Source organism: Vigna unguiculata, chromosome 4, assembly GCF_004118075.2.
Source record: "Vigna unguiculata cultivar IT97K-499-35 chromosome 4, ASM411807v1, whole genome shotgun sequence".
In the NCBI taxonomy this organism is placed as follows: Eukaryota; Viridiplantae; Streptophyta; class Magnoliopsida; order Fabales; family Fabaceae; genus Vigna; species Vigna unguiculata.
Window position 1 is genome coordinate 40453555 of NC_040282.1, and position 18853 is coordinate 40472407.

Below are 18853 nucleotides of genomic sequence, written 5' to 3' on the forward strand. Positions count from 1 at the left end.
ATAAATGGAACAGTGTATATAAATTTTAGGGTTGAATGTGTGTTCTCAGAAATCACAATTTTGAATGTGTTACTGTGAATTGGAGATAAAAAAATTGGTGATCAATGGAAGTATATAATGAATTTTTATGATTGTGCTGGGATTAGATTTGTATGCAATGGGAATCCATGAATGCAGGAAAATTTGGGAAGAAGTCCAGAATGTAAGCATCGCCTGGCGGCTCGGGGTCTGGCCGCCAGGCGCTAGCGCAGTGATAGTGAGGCTGCAAGTCGAAGGGTCGTGCGCTGAGGATGGATTCTGTTCTGTTGGGTTGGGGTCAATGGGTGAAATTTTCGTGATATTTGGGAAGGTTGATGAGGGAGTCGTGCATGTGTCTCAAGGGGGAGAATTGCCTTAGGAGGTAATAATATTAGATATTAGGGGTCTTCCTTTATTGTGGGTTAATAGTGATTCTGAATATGGAAATAGTTGGGTGCGAGGGGGTATAAAGAATTGACCAATTATTGAAAATGAGAGCTCAAACAGCGTAGTGGACTTGGCAACAACTTAAGTGTAAAGAATCTATGAGTATTAATAAGTTAAGAAGGGAAGAGTTTAATGTTATGATTGAATGGGTGCTGCTAACAAGTTAGGAAGTTGAGGATTTGACCTTACCATGGTAGTAATCAATTAAGTAATAATTCGGGGGTTGATCCAATGGAAATGTGGTAGAAATTGTGTTACAACTCGAACAGTGAAACCAGTGTGTTCTGAACTGTCATGGCGCCTGGCGGTCCAATCTGGACCGCCAGGCGGTAGCGAAATCACAGAGGGGTCTCAGGGATTGGTGCGCTTGGCGGCAGGAGTGGCTCCGCCCGACGGTACCTGCAGCGAGGGGAATTTTATGGTGCTGTGCGCCTGGTGGTACGCGACACCCGCCAGGCGGTCTGGGAGCTGGCAGCGCCTGGCGGCACGTGTCCCCCGCCAGGCGATTTATACTGCTGCAGCTTTGAGTTTTGATTATGAACTTGTGATCTACAGTGCGTCTAGTGATGCTTTAGGGGTGGGATTGCTGGTGTTCCTTGAGTTGTGGCTCGGGATAGGGGTTAAGCGCGTGGTATTTCTTGAGTTGTGGCTCGGAATAACATCTCTTGAGTTGTGGCTCGGGATGGCGGATGAACACGAGGAACCCTTGAGTTGTGGCTCGGGTTGGCAAGTGTTGCTGGTGTGAGTGTGCTGGTTGTGGCCAGTACGAATGGGTCCAGATAGATTGCCCTCCTCAGTTGTTGGCTGACGAGTTTGGTAGTCTTGGGACGATACGGACCTTGTTCGTATATGGGAACTCTACCTGGCGTTGCGATGTATGATCCGTATCATGTTTTCCCGCACGTGCTCTATCGGTTGTGGCCGATAGGTATGGCAGCAAGTCACCTTGAAGTAATCTTTAGACGTTGTAGAACACGAATAATCTGATTGGGGGTCAGATGGTAGGAATTAAAGAATTGGGCAATGTGAGATGTTTATGTTATGTACAGTCTCTTGTGTTTATATGCTTATAACTCTGTAACTTTATATATGTGATTTAATTGTTAAGCTCACCCTATCTGCGTGTGTGTGGCGATGATCGTGTACGCGGTACACGGGAGCAGATTCTGTTGATGCAGGTGGCTCAGGTGACGCTTAGCCGCGGAGAGGGGTTAGACTTGGGGAAATGCTTATGTTTTCTTTATTGCCTTTGAAAACAGTTGTAAACCCTAATGGGTAATTTTATAACATTATGATTTTGATATTCATAGACTTTATTCGATGGTTTAATAAAGTTTTTAAATTTTCCCGCGTTTTGGGAAAATGAGGTATTATTAAATGCGCGTTGTTTTAATTTATTTCTTTTATTCAATTATAAATTTGTAATATCCTGACGGGATGTTACACATTACATGTCTCTCACCTTTACAGTGCAAATGAAAAATTGACTACCATTGGTGTTAGGACCAGCATTTGCCATGCTTAAAACTCTAGGACCAGTATGGTTCATTGCAAGAAAGTGTTAAAATTAGAAATGTAAGCAAATTAATTAAATTGAAATTTAAATTGGAAAAGAAACCTAAACTGAATTTTAAATACCAATCAGACAATCACTATAAACAATTTATAGTTAAATATTACTATCAAGCCAATATATATATATATATATAGGCAAAACTCTCATCCTTGAAACTAAGACCATAGATACTAATTCCACCAGTTCCTGCAGCAAAATAAGAGCACATTATAAGTGAGAATAAAATTCATTAGCCTCTTTGATGCATATACATTGCATCTCAGTTTGAAAGTAAATGTACTCATCAATAAAAATATGTAGGCCTACATACAAAAGTATAACTCACATTTCCTTCCGTAAAGTCTCCTCCCTGAATCATGAAATCTTTGTTTATACGATGGAAGGAGCTTCCTTTGTAACCATATCATTTCTCACATGTTAGAAGATTATTCAACTTGATATATAAAATTCAAAGTTACACAATCCATTCCAAAGTAGAAATCCAACGACAACAAGAAAAATGCTGCAGAAAAACTTGATTGTTTGCCTGTGCACAAAGCACTAAAATTTTCAGCTGTTTTGGGAACATCTTCTCCAAATAGGCCCAAAACAATTCTTCCCACAACCTCACCCCTAACTTCTACATCATAGAAACACTTGGTTGTCACCTTGACTTGAAGCTCTAGAGCCTAACGGTAAAAAAACCACGTAAGAAAATCATGTCAATCAAAGTAGAAGGGATTATTGAGCATGTTAGTGTGGAACACTCATGCACACATCACATAGAGAAACTTAAACCACGCACATTTAAATCAAAAATCATGAAGAAAAATTAGGAGTGAGTGCAAACTGAACATTGTGAGAAACTAAATTGGTGTATGAATTGAAAAAAAAAATACCTATTTTGATATACGAGCATCACACTCCAGTTGTGGCTGTGGCATGGTCAGTGCTGTAACTTGACAACGCTGAGTTAGGGCAGGAAAAATAAGAACCGAGTTAGGGCAGATGATGTAGTGAGATGAAATTGAAATTGAATCTAAATCGAACTTGAAATCGAAAGTGATATGGAGATTATATCGAACTTGAAAACGACGCAGATCACGTAGTGATGCGATGACAAAGATGAAAGTTGAAATCGAAAGAGAAAGTGTGATGAAATGGAAAGAGAAAGCATGGAAAACGAAAAATTTATTACCTTAAGCTTCAACCGAAAGAGAAAGTAGGGATGCGCGCTTGAAAGTTGTTGCTTTCTTTAAGAGAACACTTTTAGAGGGAGAGGAAGAGCGTCTGAATACTAAATTAAAAATACGCAAATAACAAAAATAAAAAATAAAATAAAATCCAAATTTTACTAGAGTTTCTTAAAAAACCTCAAGTATTTAATCAGGATTACCAAAACCTCTTTTATGTCTATTTCTTAATGGAGGTTATAATAATCCCAACTAATAAACCCTTTTTAAAAATACATATTTTTGTAATGAAATCTATTACTAGCAAATCCATTACCAATGAATCTGCTACCAATGAATATATCTATTTATATTTATTAGTAATAAAAAATTTAAATTATCAATAAGTCAATTATTGACAAAAATAATAAAAATTCCAATTTATTAAGAAATTTTACAAAAAAAAAATCTATTATTGATGAAAACATTCTTTAGTAATAAAAATTATAAAATCCTACGGTAAAATCCATTTGATCGATAGTTTTTTTTTCATCGGTTAATTTTCATCTGTTTACCATTAATAATTATAAAACTTCTTGGAGTGAAAACCGAAAAACAAAATAAACAATTATTGCTTATATACCACAATTGATTACGTCTTCTATGATACGTTGCCTAAAAATGATTATGAGATATCGTGAAAAGGATGAATTATTCTTACAAGTTAAAAAACCTCTCTAAGCTTTTATCTCGAAAAAGACTCTCTTGTTTAAAAATCATTTGGAAAGATGTATATAGCGAACTTCCTGCTTGATTGCTCATCGTTCCACATATTTATGATTCACTCATATATATATATATATATATAATTTTTTTTCTTGTAAACTCGTGTTCTACCTTTATTAATTTTTTGGTGTATTTGGTAGTGTGTCTTTCCATCTCATTTTTTTCTCACGAGGGTTGTGTCAAGGAAAGTGTAGGTAATATAAACATTTTCAAAATAGTGAAGTGTGGTAATACAAACAATTTCATAATAGTGAAAAATTTTGATTTCAATCACTTTTTCTAATGTTAAATTATTTTTGCATGATTTCAATCACTTTTAAAAATGTTGATGGTGTTACTCAAATCACCACCAAATCAACAACTAACCAACACACTAACTATACGTATAAAAACTATTCTCCCCACAAATCAACAAATGTAACAACATATATCAATATCAAGTTCTATTTTTTAGGGTTAAATATGTTTTTGGTCCCTCAAGTTTCAGTAAATTTTGAAATTAGTCATTCTTTGAAACTTTATACCAATTTAGTCTTTTATCTTTATGCGTGAATTAGTCCTTCTTAGCAAATTTTGTTAAGTTTATTTGACATTTTAAACGCATTTTGTAATAATATTTGAGTTAACATTGAAGCAAAAATGTGTCAAACGACGTAAAAAATTCAAATATTATCATGAAATGCGCTTGAAACGTATGATGAAATTAACAAAATTTGGTTAAAATGATTAAATTCATGCATTTTTAAAGATGAATGACTAAATTGGTCAAAAATTTTGAAGATGAATTAATTCTAAATTTCACTGAAAGTTGATGGATGAAAAATATATCTAACCCTATTTTTTATAACCATATAAAGCTGCTATACCATCTTTATCATCTTGACTTAAATATCTCCTCACTCCTTCGTAACTAGGGTACATGATTGAGTCCGGAACACTACTATGTCCAAGTCCTAAAAGATGACCTATTTCATGCAATGCCACACTTTCCAAATCAATTTCTCTACTTCTTGCCCTTGGAGCCACTCTCCTCCGCCAACCCTGACCCCAAACCCACTCCCAACCCGCATCCTCACCCGACCCGATACTTTCACCTCTAGGGTCACTAACCCACGACTCATCAGCGTCAAAGTGTAACCTCCCATCTTGTGGTGCAAAAGTGTGGGCCAAAACCCGACCCGGCCCATCAAACGGGTGCCCATCTCCATGGTCTCGACGGTGGAATCCTATGGCTATGTTAATCGGGTTAGGGTTATAATTAGGGTAGAAGTAAGAACCAAAACTATTCTGAAATGGAATCTCGGTGAATGTGAAGTCACTCACTCTTGACCAACTTCGGAACGCATTGTTCACTGCATACCTCACAAGATCCATTCTCAACACGTTAGCACTTGACTCAAATCTATAGGTCAGTGCCCTCTTTGACTCGTCCCATCTCGGTGACCCGCGAAAGAAGGTATAGTTTGCGAGAATCGCTAACCCTTTAAGGTTGTCGTCGTCATGTTGTGGGGTGACAACAACATCGGGTACTCCACAACGTGGGAGGCTCATTTTTCTTAGGGTTTCGGCATTCATGTGACCTGTGGCTGGTAGGTGATGGAACACTTGGTACTGCTTCAGAGCAAGCTCTACGGTTTCGTCGAAGTGGTTGTTGTGTGAATAGTTGTTTAGGTAGCCATATTTGTTGAGGTAGCTCTTGAGTTCGATCGTGCCTCTCACCCTTTGTCCCTTTCTGATGCCCCTTAGATTTCGAAGAGTTCTGAGGAATGAATCCTCGGAGGCTTCTAGGGTTCTTGGCTCAACAATTGAAAATGGCTTCGTTACAAAGAAAAGGAAGAAGGAGATTGAAAATGTTAAAAGATTAAGAGCCATGAGGAGTTATAGGGTTTTAATGGTTTGTTGAATAGAAAATTGCATGCATATGTGACTATTTATAAATAGGCCTACATATATTCATATTATATATATATATATATATATATATATATATATATATATATATATATGAATATTATTATTATAATAATATTATGTCACTTCAAAAAACATTTTAAATAATAACAAATTTTAATAATAAAAAAATATCAATTATTATAGTGACAATTTAAATACAAATTTATAAAATAAAAAAAATGGTTATAACAATAGTTATTATTATGAATAAAAAATTATAATTAGTTGCTAAATTAATTACTAATTAATTATAAATTAATTTAGAAACTAATTTCTTTGGTAGTTAATATTTAGTGATCAATTTATAAACTAATTATTTTATTAGCTAAAATTTTGGTAGCTAAATTTTGGAGACTAATTATAATTTTGTATTCATAATAGTGATTATTTTAATAATAAATAATTTTTTATTTTATAAATTAGTATCTAAATTAGTCACTATAATGACTAATAAATTTTTTTTTACTAAAATTGAAAATATTTCTTGTAGTTTATATCTCTACTTGCTAAATTAGAATGTTTTAGAAATTAAATATATAAATGGTTTAAAAGCATAGACTTATTACTCTTCTATCGCCTATATTAATTAGTCTTTATGACCCTGTATAGAAGACATCATATTATAGCTAGGCTAATTACTAGTAATTAAATATCTACATATATATAGCCCACAATATATGACTGGATGAAATTTAAAAGAAAAATACTTATCAAGGGTTTTGAGAAATTAGTAATTATATATGAAATTTATTATATAAGAATATATAAGATTGAATATTGATAGAATCTAATAACATTATTGAACTTAGATAAATGATGACAAATATAATCTAACAATACTTATCAAAATTTAGCTCTTTTTTTTATGTGTTTATTGTTCAATAATGTGATTTTAAAATTACGAAGTGATAATAATGATACTTTTTATTTCTATTTTTGTGCGAAAACAACTAAAAGTAATTGAATTGTTTATAATATTAAATGTTAACTATCTATAATGTTAGGATGCACTAAAATATTTTTTATTTATATCTATCTATGTCTCTATTTTAAAAGCGCAAATTAAATGGATCAATTTCGGGCAGTTCTTATTAATTGTTATGATCTCTTTTGGGTTTTTTAATTACATGAGTTTTTCTCTTTACAAAGATTTTTTTTTTTCATACAAATACAAAGAATATATCTCAACAAGTAGTCGAAAGTTGATTGCGTAAAAGATTGAAGAATTTCTCAATAATATCTTATGCTTCGTGTACATAAATAAGTATCAAATTCCTCATAGCATGTTTCAAAATTCAATGATCTATAATTATGTTGGACTTTGTTAAGCCAATCAATAAAATTCTTATATTAAGTAACATACTTAATAAATTTAATTCTTATATTGTTTTATTCATATTCTTTAATTCAATAAAGATAAATTGACATCTAGTGACAAATAAAGTCCATCCACACCAATAAAAGATCTTTAATTGATAGTGCCCACAAATTCGAGCAAAGAATAAACAAAGTCCAATAATAATAAAACTAATGGCAAAAGTTTCTTATTATAGATTCACAAAATAGCGTGGTCATGCCAAGATTGAAATAAAAAAAAAAAAAAAAACACCGTGAGTTTATTTAATTTAGCCTAATAATCTAAAATCCTTGTAACCTTTCTTTGCCCCTTCTAAAAAGGCACTTAGTGATGATAACATTATGAAAAAGGTTCAACACATATACTTATGTTGGTCCCAACAAACTTATAATGAAGAAACTTTGGGATTAGACCTCCAAATCCACAACCACATGTGTGCAAACACAACAAAAGATGAGCCTAATTAGCTCAAAAATATCTTGCAATTTAAAGAAAAAGATTAATTGTCAAATTAGGTATAGATACATACCAAAGAAATTCTAACCATTTATAGAAAATATCTTCTAAAGTGTGGTAGACATATGCATAAATATTGAAGCCGCCAAATTTGATTGTGGAAAGCTACGTATAACTCTTTCCTATAGCTAGGTTTGCATCCCTCTCTCTACTCAATTTTAAGCTTGTTCATTGAAAAAAAAAAAAAACTTTCTTATGAAAATATGATCATCATTGAGAAGTTCATATCTATTGCTATAAATTTTATGTGAATCCAAAAAGGGTTAGAGCTTATAAACCCCCACAAATTAAGTATGCTCATTTGAAAAAAATAAAAGTTTAGGTTTAAAATGATCCATTTGAACCCTTGAGTAACGAACGATGACCGAATGTTAAGACACCACAATTGCATACAACTTTCTGTCTCGAAATTCCAAAATTTGCATTAATCTCAATTTAATTCGAACTACCTGATGCCTAAAGTATCATGCTGAAAAAAAATATCATACCAACATATAGTGACGGAACTTGCTCAATATTTATGGGGTACCAAAATACACTTAAAATTTATATATTTAATTATGGATCTGTAAGATTATTGTACTCAATAATAATTGAATCAATACTAAAATTTTCGGTTATATTTTGTTTTTAATATAAATAATCATATCGTCAGCAACAAAATTTATCTTCCGTTTTATTTTGCAATCTTATTTTGATAATTTTCACTGTAGAAAATTATCTTTCTAATATAGTTGTAGAAACAAGAAGAGTTAAAATAAGACGAGACGGATTAAAAAATCAATAAAGTAGATGTAATTGACTTCCTATTTTTGTCAAAGATTGATTTTGTCTATTTTCTTTCTCACGGTAGCTTCCATTTTATCACTTTTAAATAATTAATTTATTCTTTTATTTCTTCATCAATATACTTATGTTTTAAAAAAATACTAAAATATAATTTAACATAATCTAAATAAAAATTGCGATACGTAATTAATAAAAGAAAAATATATGATAATCAAGTTACAATTAAAAACCAGTTATTAAAAAACACTTAGTGCATTGCTTTTTCTTCTATATTTATAAAAATGAATATACCAAATGTTCGTAAGATAAAAAATAATATTAATTATTAAACTAATATTTCACTATCAATTGAGAAAAAAAGAATTACTTTTTTCTTCATTAATAGAATAAAGCATACAAAAATGAGAGCACAAAATAATGAATTTGTGTTCAAGTTTCTTTTTTTTCTTCATAAACAAAAGAAAACAAAACAAGTAAAAGTCTAAAGTGGGTACAATATGTGAGAAACTCAAAAAATAATGAGAGAAAAAAATAAAAAATATCTTAATAAATTTATTTATTTTTTATTAAATTTAATTTTATGCTTTATTATTTATTAACATTAAATGTTATATTTTATAAAATAAATAAAAAGATACCTATTTTAATTTTTATCAATTCTCAATATATATTTTTATTATTTAAAAAATTTCAAAAAATCAAATTTCTTATACATAATTAAAAAAACAAAAAATAAAATAATTTTCAAATAACATTAAAAATATTTCAAAAAAAAAGTTTTGGGGCCACGGCTCCCCCTGTCTCTTCATTGGTCCGCCAATGCCAACATACTATGTATCAATAATATATGAATGAAATGTTATCTGTCAATGTGATAAACCACACATAATTAATGTATAGAAAACTTAAAATTTTCAAACTACCACAAAAAAAAATATGTTATTTTCAAACTTTTAATTGTTAGTTATTGAAACCAAAGAAAGGTTTCTTGGGTAACGAAGCATACTTAGATGTGTCAATTTGGCCAAAAAAAATAAGTAAGTCATAATTAACTCTTTATTAAGGCTCCTTTGAGGGACTACAAATGAGGGGACTAAAAAAAAAGTCATAGTCTCTAAAATTTCCTTTCAAGTGGGTTAGGACCAAGGCAAATTTGGCCCATTAAAATACTTAAACTATAATTCTTTAGAATAATATTTTAACTCTGAGTCAAATATTGAGTCTAGTTGTCTTGGGTCAGTCCAAACCAAAAGTCGAGTTGAGATTGGTTGGGTCGAGCCGATTCTCGAGATGTATGAGCCAGGATCGATTCTCGAACCATGTCAACTTAAACCGAAAGTTTAATAATATATTTAAAAAATAATATATTTTTCATATTTAAAAAGGAAAGTCATGGGCTAACATTGCCCCACAAGGCTTTTATGGGCTTTTTGGCCTAATGAGTTTTTTTTTTATTTGGGGGCTTTGGGGGCTTTTTAACTCTGTGAGCTTTTTGTCCCTGTGGGCTTTTTTTTTACTTTATGGGCATTTTTGGCCCTCATCCACATAGGTCAAGGCCAAGTCCTGTGAGTTGAGCCAAATTGACAACTCTAAGCATGGTATCATTTTCAATTGGTAGTAAATGACATCATTTCTATAAATACAAATTGCTAATTTAGTTTTCTCGTGCTATACTTGTTTTATAAACATGGTATATTGAAGTGTGTTTCCTAAACGTAGTATTTTGTAACGGTGGGCAAAAATCTAATTTTTATTCCAATCAATTTTTTCTATGATCTAATTCATTTAATATTCATTCTATTAAAAATCCAATCCATTTAAAATCTATTTTATTGGATCTCGATATCAATATAATCTACATTTTATATATTTTATGCATTGAATATCCATTCTCGAAATCTAGATTTTCAAAATGGATAATCCAAAATACCCAATCCAAATTTTTACTTTATATTTTTTGTTAGGTTAGGCTAAAGGTTGAGACGGACTAGCCTAAATTTAGTCGTATTTGATTGAGTTGGCGTGACCCTATACAAAATTTGTCCGAATTAAGCCAAATTTTGTCAAGTCAGTTCCGATCGAGATTTGACTCAGTCGGTCCTAGACAAAATTTGAAAGTATTCGGTTGAGTTCATCCCGACCCAAATTTGACTGCATTGGATTGAGTCGACCTAGACAAAATTTGACCGTATTCGTCCGAAACAACCATGACCAAAATTTGGCTATAATGATACGTGCGACGTGAAACGTGCGATGTGAGACGTGAGGCGTAGGACATGGGACGTGAGACGTGAGATGTAGGGTGAGACGTGGGACGTGGGACGCGGGACGTGGAACGTGGAACGTGGAACGTGGGACGTGGGACGTGAGACGTGGGACGTGTGACGTGAGACGTGAGACATGAGACGTGGGACGTAGGACGTGGGACGTGGGACGTGGGACGTGGGACGTGGGACGTGGGACGTGGGACGTGGGACGTGGGATGTGGGACGTGGGACGTCGGACATGGGACTTGAGACGTGAGACGTGAGAGACATTGGACGTGAGACGTGAGAGACGTTGGACGTGAGACGTGAGACGTGAGACGTGAGACATGGGATGTGGGACGTAGGACGTGAAACGTGAAACGTGGGACGTAGGATGTGAGACATGAGACGTGAGAAACGTGCGACATGTGATGTGAGAGACGTGCGACGTGTGACGTGGGATGTGAGAGACGTGAGACGCGTGAGACGAGAGACGTGAGACGTGCGACCTTCGATGAGAGACGTGAGACTTCCGTAAATACTAAACCTTGAAATTTATATTCATAAACTTTAAAGCTTACAATTTAATTAAAAATTTTGGAAGTTTAATAAAAGAATTGTTAATGTATCTATAAATTTGTACTAACAAATTTAAATTATACTCTTGTAAAAAAATGTATTAATAAAAAGAGATTAAATACATATAAAAGTGAAAGAATAAAAATATGAGGGTAAAAGTAATAATTAATGTTTATTTAACACCTAAAAATAAAAATTATGAGGATAAAAATAATAATTTATATTTATTGAACTCTTAAATGAGCGGATGTAAGTAGAAGATGATCTGAAAAGTTAAACTAAGGATGAACAAAAAATTTAATTTTCATGATCCAATCTATTTTTGCTATGATCTAATCCATTTAATATTTATTTTATTAAAAATTCAATCCATTTTATTGGATCTGGATATCAATCTGATCTACATTTTATATATTTTATGGATTGTATATCTATACTCTAACTCTAGATTTTCAAAATAAATAATCCAAAATATCCAATCCAAATTTTCAGTTTATATTTTTGGTTAGGTTAGACTAAAGACTGAGACGGACTAGCCCAAATTTAGTCATATTTGATTGAGTTGACGTGACCCTATTCAAAATTTGGCTGAATTACACAAAATTATGTCAAATCGGTCCCGATCGAAATTTGGCCCAACTGGTCCTGGACAAAATTTGGAAGTATTCAGTTGAATTTAGCCTAGTTGACTGCATTGGGCTGAATTTGACTGCATTGGGCTGAGTCGACCTAGACAAAATTTGACTATATTTGGCCGAGACAACCGCGACCAAAATTTGGCTGTATTTAGCCTAGTTGGCTCCAGTCAAAATTCGGTCGAATTCAATCGAGTTGGTCTCGATTGAGATTTGACCGAGTCGGCCCTGACTTAAATTTGGTCGTATTCGGCTGAGACGACCTAGGATGAAATTTGACTGTATTCAAATGAGTCGGTCACTATCGAAATTTGGCTATATTCAACTAAGTTGGCCACAACTGAAATTCGGCCGAATTCAGTCGAGTCGGCTCCGGTCAAAATTCGGTCGTGTTGGCCTCAACCAAAATTTGACTGAGTTGGTCCTAACCTGAATTTGGTCGTCTTCGGCATAGTCGATCACGACCGAAATTTGGTCATATTTATGCGAGTCGGCCCTGACCTAAATTTGGCCAAATTCAGTTGAGTTGGTCATGACCAAAATTTGGCGAGTCGGCACTAGCCCAAATTTAGCCGTATTCGGTTGAGTAAGTCCTGGACGAAATTTGACTATATTCAACTTAGTCGGCTGTGATCGAAAATTGACCATATTCAATCAAGTTGGTCTCAGTCGACGAATTTAGTGGAGTCAACCCTGACCGAAATTTGACTGATCAGGCCCTGACCCAAATGTGGCCATATTTGGCCAAGTTGGCTCTGGCCAAAATTTGGTTGTATTAGGCAAAATCGGTCATAGCCGAAATTCAGTCGAATCCAGTCAAGTAGATCTTGACTGAAATTTGGTCAAGTTGACCTTGGCCCAAATTTGGTCATGTCGTCCCCGACCGAAATTTGTTCGAAAGTCATCCAAGTTCATCTCATGCTGAAATTTGGCCTCGTTGGCCCCGACAAAAAATTTGTCAAATTCTATGATGTCAGCCCTATGGACACAAGTTTTAAAAAATTTAATTTGAATTTATTTTATGAAAAATGGATTTTGGATTTTGAACTTGATCCAAATATTTATATCTGGATTTAAACTTGATCTAAATATTTGGATCTAGATTTTTAAAAAATCCAATCTACTTTTTTTGAAAAGATGGATTTGAATCGAAAATCTAATCCAATTATTTAGATCCAAAATGGATGTGGATTGGATCATTAAAAATCCAATCCATGATCACCCCTAGTATTCTGTTTGTTTTGAGAAATATGAGAAAGAATAATAAGGTGATTTGAAAAGTACGGTAATGACAGAAGGAAGCATGACGATCGATGGATGGAAAAGAGGAGAAGTCTGGGAGACTTGAAAGAAGAGAGCCTTACATATGATTGGAGGAAAGGAGAGGAATACACGGTGATGCTCGCTCTTAGTGGTGACATTTCTATGTTAGGAGGAAGAGGCTCTAGAATGAAAAACTTATTCACTTCTTGTTGTGTTTATTCATGCCTTAAGCAATACAATTTATAGGCTTACAATTTTCGTCCGTTATACTCCCAACGGCTATAAACGACTAGTACATTAACTACCCAACGACTAGTGCATTAACTATTCAACGGTTAGTACATTAACCACCCAACGGCTAGTACATTTAAGTTTATTAAAATAAAAACCCACCATTCTAGTTGTATGATGCGATGCAACAAGCATTAACAATGGAAGTGGAGACATGACTAGGTGGAGGAAGGAGACGTTTCAGTGAGAAAGGAAAATATGGTGGTGACGAAACGATGGATTTATAGGAGATAGGAGTGAAAATATTAAACAATTAGGGCTTTTAATTACTGTGTTTAACAATAATTTTAGGGTTAGTTACTTTCTGTTAAAAGGGTTTTCAGTTTTCATATTTAAGATGAGATTCTTCTACCTTTTATGTGTCAAAGATTCTCACATAAATTTATGAAACTTTACCTTTTTTATGCTTCATGAGCTTTTGCCTTGGTTTTACTTTTTTTCCTTCAAAAATTTGAAATTATTGATATTGGTCTCTAACATCCTTTTAGTATAGATAAATAAAATTTACTTATATATCTTAATTATTTTTAAATTGTCACTTGTTGATATTGTATCACAATTGGAATGTTTCATTAACTTTTCTCTCAACACACAAGACATGATATTATTAAAAAATAAAAATTAACAACTTACAATTTTCAATTTTAAACCGACTAAAAATATAAAAAAATATCATATGAATCAAAATTAAAACACACTAATTTTACTAGAAAAAAAAGTATATTTAAGAGAAAAAACTATTATATGTAAAGCTGAAAGGGGAAAATTTGTTAAAAAATAAGGGCAAATTACAAATTTTCACATTCAGAAAATAAATTTCTTTTTCTCGGTTTTACAAATTTTAACTATTGTGCCCAAACTGAAATATTGATAACAACTTAAAATTTAGGCTTAAATATACATTTGATTTCTATTTTCGTCAAAATTATTTAATTTGGTCTTTACTTTTGTTGTGTGGTCAATTTGGTCCTCATTTTTGTAAAATTACATTCAATCAAGTCTTTTTAGCAAACAGTGTTAAAATTGTTAACGACACACTGACAATGTGAAACTGTTTAGGAGATATGGTCGTCTTTTAGTGACGTTGGCACAATGTTTATTTAGTTATAATTTAGAAAAAAGAAATTAAAATTAATTGCGTAAAAGAATGTGTAAGTGAAAAAAATTAAAAAGCTGGAATTGAAGATTAAATGCAGCGAGAGAAAGTGGAAGTGAATAAGTTAAACTTGGACATTTGACTCTTCGAGAGAAAGGGAAAAATTAGGGTTCGTGAGGAAGGGGAAAATCAAGAACGATTGGAGATTACGCTTCGAGATTATGCTTTGTTCGTGGGTGAAGTTCGTCTTGAAGCAATGTGATCCATTGGAATGAGTTTTTTAAGGCACATCAATCTAACCTTGTACTTAGAACAACCCCAAAATTGTCTACCATTATTCTTCGAAGTTCTTGCCACTCGAACCACTACAAGTTCTCCACATTTGCAAATGGGGTTAAACCCATACCCTTGGAACCACGAATATGAAATCCGCTGCAACTTGGTTGCCCCCAACTATTACAACAAGAGGAGGAAGATGAATGGTGACGAGACATACCTCACAAACACGAATTCAAACTCACCAAGTGGATTGTGCACACAATCTTGCTGGCCACATATTTCCTGCAAATCCTAATTCAATTTCTTCCCCAATTGGATTTCATTTACTTTTAAACCTACAACGGTCATAAAAATGAACATAGTGCCAACGTCAGTGCAAAAATTTGACATGTACCTCAAACAGTTTTACGTTGTCACTACGTTGTTAACAATTTTAACGCCATTTGCTAAAAGGACTTGATTGAATGCAATTTTACAAAAATAAGGACCAAATTGACCACACAACGAAAATATGGACTAAATTGAATAATTTTGACGAAAATAGGGACCATGTGTATATTTAAGCCTAAAATTTATTTATTTTTCTAAATTATAAGAGAATGATGCTTAAAATCTTACTTAACTCAAAACCAAACCATATTTTTCTTCTAATTTTACTTTGTAGATATATTTTATTTTATACCCCTCAGAAAATGTACTTATACATTTTAAGGAAACATATATTTTTGGTTAAATAACTCTTTTAGTCTTCTTATTTGTTAAGTACTTTCAAAATGATCCTTCAATTATTCGTTGTCTTAATTTGGTTTTCATATTTTCTAAAGTGTTTCAATTTAGTTCTCTCCGTTTACTTTAAACAAACGTCGTTCAAACAATATTGAGGTGGCAAAATTGAACTGATACATGTCAAAGTTTTTAAGAAGAAGGAGCAATTGGCGTGACATAAGTAGAAAATGGGTCTTTTTTTGTAGAAGTGAATCATGAAACCCTAATTGTTGGCTAGGTTCCTAAATTCATTCTCCTATTGTCTTTGTCTTTCATTGCTGTTGTGAATTCTTGTAACCATATTGTCCCCAGTTTGCAGTGTTGAGAGCCATGTCCCAAGTTAACTTGTGTAAGTCTTGCACATGTTCGGGCAACCAAAATCGTGGTGTGTCCTCTCTTGGTGGTGGGTGTGACTCCCATTTGTCAGTGTGGAGAGGTTGCTGTCATGAGAACTTCCAGAACAACTAGGAATGTTGGGAAGACATTTTGGGGTTGCCCAAATTTCAAGGTTAGATCCGTAATTGTTGTTTCTGATTTTTTGTTGTTGTAATTATTGATTGTAAATATTTTTTATTTGTTTGTTCTTGATTTGATCAACGAAGAGGAAATAAAAAATGTGTTTGGTGTAATTATTTCAAGTGGTGTGGAGAAGATGATATTGATGACAAAGATGATTTTATCTTCAGACAGAGGAAGAAGATTTATAGTTTAGAGAAAAGTAATAAGTTGTATGAGAAACGAGTGAAGCGATCAATAGGAATTGTTTGTGTTGTTGTAGTTAATGTAGTCTTAGTTTCAATGTTGATCAAAAGTATAGATAACACCTCGAAGTAAGACCATTTGTCTTGGTCACAATATAATATGCTTGTTTGGCCATTAACATATTTAACTCCATCCTCATTCACGAAGTGCCCCCATGGTGGATAACCACTTCAAACTTGTCATTGTCCATCAAAATTTGTGACTATTGATTGTAAACCTAGGAAATGTCCAGATACCCACAACAACATACTTTTATTACCAATAATACCACCTACACACCGACATAATACACTAAACCCCATTAAAGGGGGACCACACTAATTTGGAAATGGTGGAACAACACAAAAGCATCGAAAACACTAAACAAATACTAAACAGAAAACGATATACAAGCCTCGAAATAAAAAACCTAAACCCAACTACATATTCCACCCAAAACTCCCCAAATAAAGTAATTAAACGCACAATCCAAAATCCCTAAAATGTAGTTCGAAAAAATTAGAAGCAAAACTGACCTTGATTGTTCAATGCCTTCGATCAAAATGATGACAGTCAGACCAATGCAATGCCTATTGATCCCAATCACACTCGCAATCCTTCAATCCGATAAGAACCCGATCCCAATTCCATCGTGAACAACCCTAATTCCTTCGAAAGCTACTGATCTTCCACATAAGCGCATGGTTACAGACCACATAATTAAAAGTAAAACATAATTAAAAAGTCATGTCACTGTTTTGTAGTAATTTTAACGCTGTTAACTTTAAAGACTAAATTAAGTCACCTTTAAAAATATGAAAACTAATTTGAGACTAGGAATAATTGTACGATCATTTTAAAACCACTTACCAAATAAGAGACACTAACACAAAAAAGACCTATAACGTCACCCATATAACGTCTGTCCAGAAAAAGTCCCATGTTAAAAACGACCGGTGGTATTTTTGTAAATTATTTGACTTTTTTAACATCTACCCATTCCAACATAGACATAATTTAACGTCTGATCTACAGTACCCTGTCATTATGTAAAAATTAACGTCTGAGCTCTCTGCCCCCGACTTAATTTAACGTCTGACCCCTTCTGCACCAATGTTAAGTAACGTCTGACCACGCAGCCCCGACATCAATTTTTGGGTTTTCTCTGCGCGAAACGCAGAAACCCTAACTGTTTCGTCGCGCCACCAATTTTTCTTGAAGCTTCTCCGTCAGCGACCACCATTCTGAGCTCCTCCAGGTAATTTTTGAACGTTTTTCACCACCAAACTTGTTGGGACTTGATTATGGATTGATTTTAGGCGTTTTGAATCGAATATTTTCCGTTTTCATCCCCATTTGCAGTGTTTCGCGATCCTTCCCATCGGTGACCATTATTTTGACCTCCTCTAGGTGAGTTTCGAATATTTTTCACCACCAAACTGATTGGGATTTCATTGTGGATTGATTTTAGGTGTTTTCAACTGAATATAATGTGTTTTCATCCCCGTTTGCATCGTTTTGAGATTATTTTGCTTGTTATCTCTTTTTTATTGTATGTATATAATTGCTTGTATTTTTTTATTTGCAATTATAATTTTTATCTTAGATTTTTTTTAGTGTTTTTGGCCTATTTCTTTTTTTAATTGAATTTGTAACATCCCATTTAAATAATAACATAATTAAATGAAATCTTACACCGGATAATATAAAAAAGCCAAGTTGCGGAGTATAAAGTCACTCCTTACAGTTATCCAAGGTACTTAAAAGGAAATACTAAAGCTTATTACAAAGCCTACAACCCAAAAGGAGTAAGAGATAGCCGATATTCGAAATAAAGCCTTGGGGGTAATACAATACACGGGCCTTAGCCCTAAAGAAAAGCCCAAATAAAACATGAAGTCCAGCCCAGGTAGACTGTGTAGCAGAATCATCTCTTCCCTGTTGACCTCGAGTACCTCTCGCATCTGCTCCCATCAATAAATTGATGATCATTGCAAAGGTAGAAGAACAACATACAAGGCAATCAAACAAGCAAGGGTAAGCTAGAGCCAAAAAGATTTTATCATGCAATCAGATATACTTTCACAGTCCAATATGCATACATCATCCAAGCATGTTATGACCTTCCAATCAATACACTGAGACTCGACTCGACTCATCCGGATACATATAACCTGGTCGGATTCAGCGGATGCTTGCACTTATGGTGGATACCTCTGCTCACCCCCGAGCTGCTCACCCCCGAGCTATATGTTACAAGTGTTACAATGAATCAATCCCCCACACACAAGGTTAGCCCTTAATGAGTTTCAGGCCTCCTGCTACTCTCACCACAATAGTCAGTCCGCTCTAAGTGAGACTAACT

The 18853-nt window shown here is 33.6% G+C and overlaps 1 protein-coding gene across 1 annotated transcript; it reads right to left on the reverse strand.

Moving 5' to 3' along the window:
• Positions 1 to 4779: 4779 nt before the first annotated feature.
• On the reverse strand, positions 4780 to 5864 carry LOC114182750 (metalloendoproteinase 1-like). The gene has a single exon (XM_028069680.1). The coding sequence runs from the start codon at positions 5848 to 5850 to the stop codon at positions 4813 to 4815; it is 1038 nt and encodes a 345-aa protein (XP_027925481.1). The 5' UTR covers positions 5851 to 5864; the 3' UTR covers positions 4780 to 4812.
• Between the last annotated feature and the right edge of the window lie 12989 nt (positions 5865 to 18853).